The sequence below is a fragment of the Sinocyclocheilus anshuiensis genome, unplaced genomic scaffold, assembly GCF_001515605.1.
Source record: "Sinocyclocheilus anshuiensis isolate Anshui unplaced genomic scaffold, SAMN03320099.WGS_v1.1 scaffold617, whole genome shotgun sequence".
NCBI classification, from domain to species: domain Eukaryota; kingdom Metazoa; phylum Chordata; class Actinopteri; order Cypriniformes; family Cyprinidae; genus Sinocyclocheilus; species Sinocyclocheilus anshuiensis.
In genome coordinates this window covers 535,420-547,702 of record NW_015539890.1, presented here as the reverse complement: position 1 = coordinate 547,702, position 12,283 = coordinate 535,420, and the positions used below count along the sequence as shown (strand labels likewise).

Below are 12,283 nucleotides of genomic sequence, written 5' to 3'. Positions count from 1 at the left end.
TTTGTGGCTGTAGCCTGTTCCTTAGATGTGCACACAGCACACAGTAAAAAACAATAATAATAATAATAATAATACAATTTACATATTAAAATAAAAAAATGTAAAAGCAAAAATAGTTGCGTTTTGTGTGTGTGTGTGTGTGTGTTAAGTTGAAAGCGATACTGCTGGTGGAGTTGGGTTTTGGGAAGCCTGACCTGATATTCTTCACAGAGTTTGCGAAGCTCCTTCTCTGCTCGGCTCAGAGCTTCTGTCTGTCTCTGCAGCAAACTCTGACTATGGTGGAGGGATCTCAATACCTCCTGACACACACACACACACACACACACACACACACACACACACACACACACACGCATACTTCCCATTGTTTGTGTAAGTTCCTTACGTAATATAACTGCTGAAAAATACTTATTTTACTTCTTATGACTAACAGTATTGATTATGATTAAGATGGAATAATGTTTTCGTTGACTCAGCAATATCTCAGAATTACTGCTATGAGTTGATTAAATTGTGACTAAATGGCGACCAGCACTGCCCATCATCTAATAGTGTTATGAATGAGATTGATGGACCGGATATATAATGTAATACTTCATTAAAAAAAGACGTCATGTTCCCAAGTTATGCATCAACCCTTTAACTATCTTTTATTAAAATGATACACAATTCCATTAATGAAAGCTCTTTCATAATAATTTCATTATATATTCAGGATGTGAAATCGTAGAGGAAAAGCTTATTGTTTTCAGGATTTTATCGTGTTACATTAAGCAGAAGAATTTATAAATGGTGAACTGTTTCCATGATTTTGTAGAGTAAGCAATTAATTGTTGAAAACTTAATGTCAGCATTATTTTCACGTTTAAATAAACAATTTGTGTAATGGTCGACCTTGTGTAATGAATGGCTAATAATGGCTACTTTAAGTGCAAAACCGTCAGCCCCGTTACACTTTTAAATAGGCCTACCTTACAACCTACTGATACTTAGACATATCCGATAGTATTACAATTTACTCTGAAAATCACATTTTCATAATAGAATATGCACCCGTTTCGTGGAATTATTTCCGCGGTGCAGTGTGCATCAGTAGAGGAGCATCATTATATAGTTTCTCAGTGAAGATGTTTGCAGCCTGTGGCTCGGTTATTGCTTTCCTCGTGTGATACGCATCTGTCGGTACACAGTTCTTCTGCGATGATCGACGCTTTCCGCTGACCGTTCTTTCTCTCAGCGCTTCCTCTACTAATAACAAGCTCATAGAGATGCTGAGCGGATTCCCCAACTCTCCTCAGAAGCTCACCATCATGCTCCACGCCTGCTGACTCCGAAGGAGAAGACTTGCTGGGTGGGATTGCTTATAGAGACAGGCATGCGACAGAATGCGTGCGTGTTTTCGCGGTCTCGTCCCGGTGAAGATGCGCTGGAGTGAAGTGACGTTCAGCTGACAACAGCGGTAACTTTCACGCCAAGTGCCGTCCGGAGGCAAAAACGCGATATCTGATCGTTCACAGCGCATTGTGAATTTGAAGGAGTATGAATTAACACTGGAATGTCATGCGAGCGAAATTGGGGTTTGTTTTGGAGTCTATGCACGTGGTCCCACCGGATTGACTCCGGATCAAGCGGTGACTGACAGCTAACTTCAAATTAAACCAAACCAAACCAAACCAAACCAAACCTCTGGAAGGACTTTACTGCGATTGAAAGCTGTGGTCCATGTGGATTATGAGATGCTAGCAGAGTCTCCAGGATGCTGTGAGACCACGAGTGGCGTGATGAGAAGTTTCGTGTTGGTTTTGGAGAGTTGTAAACGCAACTCGAGCACTCAGGATGTCTCAGGAACTCTGCGATGGATTTTGCTCTAAAACCTGCACATTTATCCAGAGAGATAGGGGCTGACAATCCTCACGTTTATAGAAGGATCTCTTTCTTGACTCTGGAGATACTTGGTGCATATTATAGGCTGAGGTTGTGATGTATCAAGACTTGTGGACGGAATGCAATTTGAAGAAGACTCAGTGGATTTTCTGAAGTTGCGCATTAGTCACCAAGACATATGGGAATATGAAGATATTTAGATCAAGCATGTAAAGATAGAAACAGATAACGAACATCACGTTGCTTTATCAGGGTAATGGATTCGGACAGCGTGTGTTTTTCTGTCAGTTCCCCTTGTAATCACATTATTATACTGACGTACAGTACCAAAACATTTGCTTTATGAATACAGAAATGGCTGGCAAATACTTCTACACAACTCCTAATAATGCGCTGACTTGATAGTGCTTTGATTTCTAATATAACGTTGAGAATAATTGAAGGTCTTTACTCATCAGTAGATGATTGACGCTTCAACAGGTGACTGAGGTAAAGCATCTCTATCTCTTTCAGTTTGTTTAGCATATATTATACAAGTTGCAATCACAATGTTATATGTAAATCTATTTATTAAGCTAATTTTATTTTCTGTAGTTTTATGTTTAAATAACGCCTTAGATTGTCTAGTTTTCAAGTGAGGTGAAGAGAGTAAAAATCGAACATTTGGTACTGAAACAGCCTCACTACATAAACAGAAGTTTCTCTTTTTTAATATAATTTTTTAGAATGTATGTAATTTTTGTATGTAGTCAGTTTTTACCACGTTTTAGCTGAGGTTAAAACTGTCTTAAGTTTTTTAAGCCATAGCCCATAGTAGTAACAGTAACACATATACAGAAGTATATCTGTATAATTGAAAGTATATACAGTATAAGTGTATATACATTTTATTTGCGTTTTCAAAAGTTTTAGTAATGACAAAAGTGAAATGAGTTAAATGGACAAAGTTGCTAAGACTTTCACCTGAGGTGGTTACTATAGACAACAGAGCACTTTCTTTAAGGATCGGTATCATGCGGTAATGTTGACAAAATATAAGTAGCCTACTGTCATTACTTATCACTTTATTATAGATTTACACACAACACAAATACATGGCGTGAGACGAATCGCTGATGGCGCCACAAGATTTACTTAGAAAAAGTAGACCTCCCTGGAAGTCGCACTGATTTTTTGTTTTTCTCCACACAAAGTGGATCATAATCATTTTACTTTATATGTTTGTATGTTTTACATTTTTTCTAGGTTCAAATTAGATGTTGAATCCCAGATTTTCAATGTGGTCTTATTGTAAATTATTAGTAATAAAGACTGTATTCAGATGGAGTTACAATACTAGATTCTGTCATTTTCATTCTGGTGTGTAAAGCTAACATGACCCTCTCTGTATCTCTGCGCTTACAGTTGTCCGTGCAATATCAGAATGCTCCTAGTGGTATGAGAGCTGGTCCCCTGGGTTTACAGTCGACCCTCCGTGCTTCCTTCTTTTCCTGCCCTGCTTCTCACTGTCCACATGCAGGCGAAGAAGCGATACCTGCTGGTATCTGTGGGGGCCTGTAGCCTGCTACTAGCCTACCTGTGTGGCCTACAAATCGGTGAGTTCCACAACCAGAACCATGCCGAGCTTTACGGAGTCTCACAGATCGCCGGTGTCCCACCTCGGCCGCCCCGCTGGCCGGAATGGGTGGATCCTCCCCTGCAGACATACCTTGGTGAGGCCGAGCAGGAAGAGGACGGACCCCTGCTTCTTCATCAACACACGTCTCCTCGCGAGAGACGAGAAATACAGAAGAACATCTACAAGAGCCGGCGATGTCGCATGGAGACCTGCTTCGATTTCCAGCGCTGCGAACGGGGGTTTAAAATCTACGTGTATCCGCCTCAGAAAGGTGAAGCGCCCTCGGAAAGCTACCAGAAGATTCTGGCAGCCATCGAGGAATCGCGGTTCTACACAACGGACCCTAATGAGGCCTGTCTGTTTGTATTGAGTATAGACACCCTAGACAGGGACCAGCTGTCCTCTCAGTATGTACATAACGTCCGAGCCCGAATTCAAAGCCTCCCTCTGTGGTACGAAGGGAGGAACCATCTGATTTTTAACTTGTACTCTGGAACGTGGCCTGATTATACGGAGGAACTAGGCTTCGATATCGGCCAAGCCATGCTGGCCAAGGCCAGCACCGACATGGACAACTTTAGACCGCGCTTTGATGTGTCCATCCCTTTGTTTTCAAAAGACCATCCTCAGAAAGGAGGGAGCAAAGGTTATCTGAATCTTAACAATGTCCCTCCCTTACGGAAATACTTGCTGGTCTTCAAAGGGAAGAGGTATCTAACTGGCATCGGTTCTGAAACCAGAAATGCTTTATATCATATACATAATGGGGATGATATAATTTTATTGACTACCTGCAAACACGGGAAAGACTGGGAGAAACATAAGGATGCAAGGTGCGACAGAGACAATGAAGAATACACAAAGTAAGTCCTACGGTTTCCTTTCTTTATCATGCTTGTGTAGCTCATCTAAAAGGAAAAGTTCACCCAAACATGGAAATTATATCTTCATGTTGTTCCAAACCTTATGATCTTATTTCTTCCTCTTTTTTTGTCCTTACAATGAGGGACTGGACAAAAGAGTCCACAAAATATCATCTATTTTGGTCCACAGAAGAAAGAAAGTCATATAGGTTTGGGATGACATGATGATGAATAAATGATGACAGAATTTTCGGTAACACTTTATTTTAAGGTGTCCTTGTTACACGTTACATATACTTACTATTATAATAACAATTACTTATGCATAATTACATGCAAGTAATCCATGCCAAATTCTAATCCTAACCCTAACCATATAGTATGTAGTTAATTAATATTACTCAGTACTTATAATTACTCAGAATAATTACACTGTAACAAGGACACCTTAAAATAAAGTGTAACCGAATGTTCATTTTTGAGTGAACCACCCCTTTTATTTGTATGTACAGGATTTAAAACTTCAGTGAAGCTACTGAGGTTCAGATTGTTTTTGCACGATTCATATGAATCTTTGGTTGTGGCTTTTAAACGCCATAGAGGATCGAAAACACAATGGCAGTATTTAATGTCAGAGTGATTTAGACTGTTGCTTGTTTTGTACTCTAGACTGTAGTGTTCATGTGGTTATCATGGGAATACTGCTATAAATGAAAGTTCTGTTGCATTTGTCTAGCTCAGGAAAAAAGTGCTGTGGAAAAGGACTCTAGAGGTCTCTTAGCCCAAAACAAAGCCAATCTTCATCTGTTTGTGACATTAATGCAAACCGTTTGTGTAAATGCACCGTTTTGGCGAGATTTATGGTATAGAGTTTAATTCTCTTAGGTACAATGATAAGAAAGTGATTGCCTTGTATTGTGTGCAATGCAAACAGTTTATTTCCTTTGCTAAGATGTGAGCTTTATGCACTGACTGCATGTGTAACTAGTAGCAACAATATAAAGCATCTTCTATGAATCAAGATATATTGTGTTCTTTGAACAGATTAACAGATTTTTTTTTTTAAGACACATACATACTCTGGGTCTTTCGCCGATGTTTATGAAAAGCTTGTCAAATAGCTTGGGAGTTTATATTAATTCCATTCAAGTTAATGTAAATTATTTTTGGAGTCTTCACTTAGTTGTGCCTGATTCTATTGCACTTTTGTAGTGGTGGTATTACACAGATATTACTATGTAATTATCATGTAATTACATAGGTGCAGTTCTGTTTCCAGATTCGGAATGTTACAAGAAAAGCAGACTTACAGAGATTTACTGTGTGTGCTAGGGATCATGGTGTCACAAGGAGAATCAGACTGTGGCAGAAGCAAAAAGCCGGAGTGTCGCTTCAAATTGCTAAAGTTGCAAATGATGCAAATAAAAACAGTGTCTAAGAGCATTACATTTTAACAACAGTCTATACACTATACAAATTTGAGAATTAAAGTACAAAAGCAAATGGAAGTAACCATTTTTATATTGGTTGCCACAAGGAGAATCATAACATGACAGAAGTGAAAAGCCAGAGTGTTGTTTCAAATTGTTAAAGTTGTAAATTGTGCAAATAAACCAGTGTCAAAGAGCGTTTTTACAACAGTCTACACATTTTGGGAATAAAATGTGAAATCAAATTAACCCTCATTTTCTCATTACTTCTGTATGATTTAGATTAATAATTCAGAACAATAGTAATAATTAAACCAGTAAGTACCACATAGGACAGATGAAATCAAAGCATATTTAAGGATTGCAACAGTTCAGATTTAAGCCCCGTGTACACCAAGAACAATAACTATAAAGATAACGATATTAGCGTCCATACCAGCGAACGATATCGTCTGTTTATTCTAAGCGCACACGTGTCTGCCGCTTTAAATTCTCGAGCTCGTTATAGCAGGATGGATTCTGATTGGCTGTCAATGTTTGTATCGTTCATCAGCTGGAAAAAATTGTTCTGAAAATGATTCCAACGATATCGTTTCTCTGTGCCTTTATCGTTATAGCTGTGGTGTGGACTCTGCTATTCTTTAATATTGAGAACAATTTTTAGAACTATATCTTTATCGTTATCTTTATAGTTATCGTGCTTGGTGTGAACGGGCCTTTACTCCCTGATTTTGAAATTAAATGCTCAACAAAGCAAGTATGGTGTCGTTCAAGTGTCCTCATACTTTTGGCCATTTGGTGTATTAAAGAGTACTGCATTAATATATAATGTAGTGTATTAAAAACTTCATCAGACTGAAGAAAAGAAGGTTAGAAGGTCTTGACTAGCAGACTCTTATACTTCAAATGAATTGAGAGGATTTCAGAGAGGCAGTCAATAATTGGCCCTCAATTGAATTAAGCAGGAGCTTAGAGTCACAGAAAACACACACACACACACACACACACACACACACACACACACACACACACACACACACACACACACACAATGCTTCTGTGCCCAGAGATGATTACAGAGTCTGATAGAAAGTTACTGCTCCTAGTCCGGCCCACCCACATAGACACTGCATCATATTCTGTCTTATAAAATGTACAGTATAAGATGTGTAATTTTATTTTAAAACTTTGGACAACTATGGTTATGGTTATATACAACTGGTTATATTGTTATCATGAATTGAAATGGATTGTGCTACGCTTGCGAGTCATGGTTTTGTTGTCTGTGCCGTTAAACAGGCCTGTGCTATCAATGTTAATTCTATGGTAGTAATGTGTGGTGCAGCTAACTGTTCTGTAATGCATGGTTTTGTCACACTTTTATGGAGAACAATAACAGGTGAGCCATGAGTTGGATCATTAATGGTGTTTTTTGCTTCTTAAAATATTTGCTCAGAGCAATTTAACAGATTTTTGATTTTATTTTGTACTAAAACACATGCATACCATGGGTCTCTCAATTTCTTTTTTTTTTATGAACAGCCTGTCAAAAAGCAGGCTGGAACTATGTTTGCGAGTTTATATGAAGAACTTCATTGTAAAAAGACATCAGTATTATATCCAACTTTGTTTTAGTTGTCCCTGAAGGTGTTACACAGTTATTACCGTGTTATTACCATGTAATTACATAGGTGCAGTTGTATTTCCATTCTGAATGTTGCAATAAAAGAAGACAAAAATATATTGTGGCTCACGGTTTTCACAAGTAGAATCACACCGTGGCAGAAGCAGAACCCAGAGTGCTGTTTTGAATGGTTAAATATGCAAATATTGCAAATAAAAACAAGAGCATTAAATGTTAACAGTCTATGCACTATGTAAATGTGAAAACTAAAAGTACAAAAACATATGGATATAACCATTTTATGTCAAATTAACTCTCATTTGTATGGTGAACAATAACAGATTAGCCATGAGCTGGATCTGTAGTGGCATATTCTGTTTCTTAAAACATTTGCCTAGCTCAGTAATTTAACTAGCTGAGAAAGCAATATAAATCATACATTGCACAATATTGGATCTGGTATGCAGGGTCCTTACCATCCAAAACACAAACCACAATGATAGTATCACAGACCGAGACGCACTTCAAGGCCAGTTTCGCACATACTGTGCGGCGTGAGCTTTCACACTGATAGTGTTTATGGTGCATCCCAGAGATGGGTGTTTCTTTGGGGACTTTTATGTCCTAGGGGTTGATTTATTTTAGTAAAACTAACATTTCAGTGTTTTCTTTTTGTTATAAGGTCACATTAAAACTTTTTATCGTGCCCTCATTATTTTTTACTTCTTTTTAAATGCCTTTTAGATTTATTGTTTCAGCTTTAAAATATGAGTTCATTTTAAAAATATGAATTATTCAGTTTTTTAAACTATGATCAAAACAAAGAGTGACAATTTTTGTAACATTCATAAAATTATTATGACTCCCACAGTTGTGGCGCCATTTCTACCATATCAAACATTTTTTTGTCCATAATAAATTAGTTTAATTAGCGGATTTGTTTACCAAGGACAAAAAGTGTCAGTGAATAGCTAGAAGAAAAACTATAAATATGAGCTATGATGTGAATATAAAAACAAAGGAAATTTAATAATAATAATAATAATTTTATTTATTTAGGATGCACAACATGGTGGCCATATAATTAATGTTGCTTTAACATTTTTTGTAATTAGATAAGATAAAAGAAAGATAAATAAATAAATAAATAAAATCACCTTTGTTGGCTCACTTGAACACATAGTTCATATATACAGTCCATATATTTTTCATAAAAGTCAGCTATTATTTTTGGTAAATTCAGCTATTATTTTGGTTTATTATTATTATTTTGTACTATGTAAACATCTCTTGTGTGAAATTTAGAGCAGTACTAAATAAATAAGTGAAATTTTTTAACCCCTTTAAAAATTGTTGAAATTATTAACTTATAGCAGATTTTGCATGGTGTAGTTTATGTAAACCCATGACCTCAACTGTTGGAAGCTGTTAGTGCACAAATTGAACTAGACAGCATGTGAAATGTTTGTTTTAAGAGAGTGTGTTTTCTAAAAGTCCCCAAACTGAGCATGACACGTGAACTCGGCGCCAAAACTCTATTGTCAGTTCCACTTCTAGCTGCTTACGCCGGCCGTGTGAACGCTGTAACCTGTTAATATGGTCTGCAGATTCGTGTCGCAGATGCAGTATGTGTGAAACAGACCTAAGTCAACACCACATAACTCAAAGAGGCAACAAGCACAACACCACTGCAAATAACCCAGTAATTCACATGATTTATTAATGCCGCACTGCATGCAGGGACTCAGAGTTCCACTGTGCAAAATGTGCAAATCATATAATTTAAGGAGAGACGAAATTTGAGCAAAGGCAGTGAGAGCTCCGCCATCTTCACCTTCTCACTTGTAGATTTCTGATCTCGCCATTAGACTCTGGATGGAAAGTTCACATTGAGGTTTCATTATCGAGTGAGCCAAAGTCAAAGAGAGCCATGTTTCTGAAGATGTTGAGTCTGCGTTTGTGGAAGATGGAAGAAGGGAAGGAGGAATAAGGTGGAGAAACAAGCGAGAAAGAGCCCCCACTGATAAGATGTATTGATAGGCTCTAAATTAGAGCAGCTCACGACTGGGTGCTTCCTACAAATCCATCACACTTGAGAAAGAAAGAGACAGCATAAAGAGAGAAAGAAAGATAGAGTTAGTGCAAGAGAGAGAGAGAGAAAGAGATAGACAGAGCGAGAAGCCTGCTGTTTTTTTAATTAGGGTGTGTGATTAACGTGGTGTTGTTTTTTAGCTTCAGAATCACACAAAAAGGAAGTGATTACAAATTCCAGTTTTACCTCAAAAATGAATCACCCTTTTCAATAAACACAGCTGCTCAAACTTTGAGAGCTCACTGCTGTGCAATATTAAATCCTAAACTTTTATGACAACTAAATTTGAGGTTTCCATCTGTTGAAAGGCATAGAGAGAAGTCACATTGCTAGAAAGTGTGTGAAAATGACCCTGTTGTAATAACACAACCTGTAGTCAATTCTTATTTGGCCAACTATGTATGTAACTATTTTTACACAGTCATAGTTCTTGTCTTCTTTAAATTCTGTCAGTATTTCTTCATGCCATATTAATTAATTTTAGGTCAGTTAGAAATACCAAGGGTTCACACAAAACAAGGGGAGTCCGCTTTTAGTTATGCCGCCCGCAGTTGGAATCAGCTTCCAGAAGAGATCAGATGTGCTAAAACATTAGTCACATTTAAATGCAGACTCAAAACTCATCTGTTTAGCCGTGCATTTACTGAATGAGCACTGTGCGATGTCCGAACTGATTGCACTATATTTTATGTATAATCATTTTCTATTCTTAATAGTTTTTTATGCTTTAGCTATTTAATGTTCAAGTTTTAGTGTGTCTATCGCATTCAAAATGTGAGTTTCACTTGACTATATAATGTAATTTTAAGTGTACTTGTGTATTTGCACTACTGTAATGCAACACAGTCTCATGAGAGTTTATACTTATTTTACGCTTTGGTAAATTGGTTGCAAATTTGTACAGTTTCATTTGTAAGTATTTATTGATGTGCTTATTGTACCAGCCATGGACTATCATAGTGAAGTTTTACCTACAAACTGTACGTTTTTGTACAACTAACAAATTCATTTGAAATTGCCAACTTGTACACTTGTGCTACTTGCGAACTGTCATGAAGTTGTGTTGTTGTGATACAATGGTGTGAATTCTTTATGCTTTAACTATGCATGAGTTTTAGCATATGACTATCATGCAATTTAAAGTTCACTTGTGCTTTTTAGTTACCATGTTTATGCATTGTAGTATTATAATAATTAGTTCATTGTTGTAATACAACACAATCTCATGACAATTCGTAATTATTTTATGATTTGCTACGATTGGTTGCGAATTGGTACAGTCTCATTCATAAGTATTTTTTGATGTGCTCATGCCTCCCTGAGGCTTAGGTTAAGACATGGACCTTCATGTTTTACCTACAAATCATACATTTTCGTACTATAAAATTGCACAAATTCATTTGAAATTGCATTCACAATGTGACTTACACATGATTAGCATGTAAATTCAAGTTTACTTGTGCTTTTGCATCATTTGGTGCATGTCCAAGTTTCCATGTTTATGCGTTGTAAAATAATAATTAGTATTGTAATACAACGCAGTGTCGTTGTAATTTGTAAGTATTTTATGATTCATACAATGTCGTTCATAAGTATTTGTAGAATCTCCTCCCCCCAAGGCTTAGGTTTGGACATGGACTTTTCACCGTGAGATAAATCGTACATTTCTATATGACTAAGGATAATTTGAAAATAAATAAACAAATTCATTAATTAAAATAAAAAAATAATAATTATTTCTAGGTTTTCCTTTTTCAAAAACAATGTTAGTGCTTTGCTATTGTCGTGTGGTGTTATGAGAAAATTGATTACATATTTTATGCATTTATTCAGCTTCTCTTGAATCTACAAAATAGAGTTTTCCATTTTAACTCACCCACAGTTACAGTTATTGTTGAATCGGGTTTGTTCTGTACTTGTGGGGCTTTGAGCACAAAAACAAAATTAAACAGTGACCACTGGAAATATATTTGATGAAAGTCGATGATGAGGTTTATACATTAGTCGTCTAATCAAACACAGAACGTCTCGGTTACGAACGTAACCCTCGTTCCCTGATGGAGGGAATGGAGATGTTATGTCGTGATGACATTAGGGGTCTTACTTGGGAGCTCGAATCCTCTATGATTAAGAGAGAACAGCAATTAAATTTGGCTAGTGGATTTTGCATGCTGAGCCACACCCCGTGCATACGGGTATAAATAGGCAACAGGTGCATCCACTCATCAGGTTTTATGCTGAGGAGTCGAGAACTTGTCCCTGGCAACCAGCGATGGTTCGAGGTAGAGGTCTGCCGCGGGAACCGCGGGACCCGACCAGATTTTTTGCGCCGCGGGATAACATTCCCGAATAAAACGCGGTAGCGGTCGGTAACTCTGGTGTAATTTGAACGGGAGCGGGCGGTCTAACAATATCCCGTTCCCGACGTCCATTTAGAACAGCATATCTGCGCTTTATTCTTATTGACCACCGGTACAGCTTGCACTCAGGACTGTTATGCACGCGCTGCACGCATGCTTTAAACATCACGCGTTTTATTTGCGTGGTCTGTGCGCAGCATGTGCATAACTATGCTCAGAGCAGGCTGTACCTGTGGTAAATATACGGCCCTCAGACAGAACAGGCAGGTTGCCGATGAGTGACAGAGCAGAATAAGGATGGAGCAAAGTATGGATGTGCTGTCCTTGAAGGACGTTCAACTCGGTTTTGTTTATATTGTGGTTAGCCTATAATTTTAAATGAAAGATGTCATATTTATTTATTTTTCTCTGC

At 37.5% G+C, this 12,283-nt stretch overlaps 1 protein-coding gene across 1 annotated transcript in view; it reads left to right on the top strand.

The window, feature by feature from the left end:
• Positions 1 to 2,322: 2,322 nt before the first annotated feature.
• Positions 2,323 to 12,283, top strand: part of LOC107685778 (exostosin-1) — a 311,868-nt gene continuing 301,907 nt past the window's right edge. Inside the window, exons 1-2 of the mRNA XM_016482498.1 lie at positions 2,323 to 2,373; positions 3,289 to 4,365. Coding sequence (XP_016337984.1) covers positions 3,398 to 4,365 — 968 coding nt within the window. The 5' untranslated portion in view covers positions 2,323 to 2,373; positions 3,289 to 3,397. The remainder of the gene's footprint in view (positions 2,374 to 3,288; positions 4,366 to 12,283) is intronic.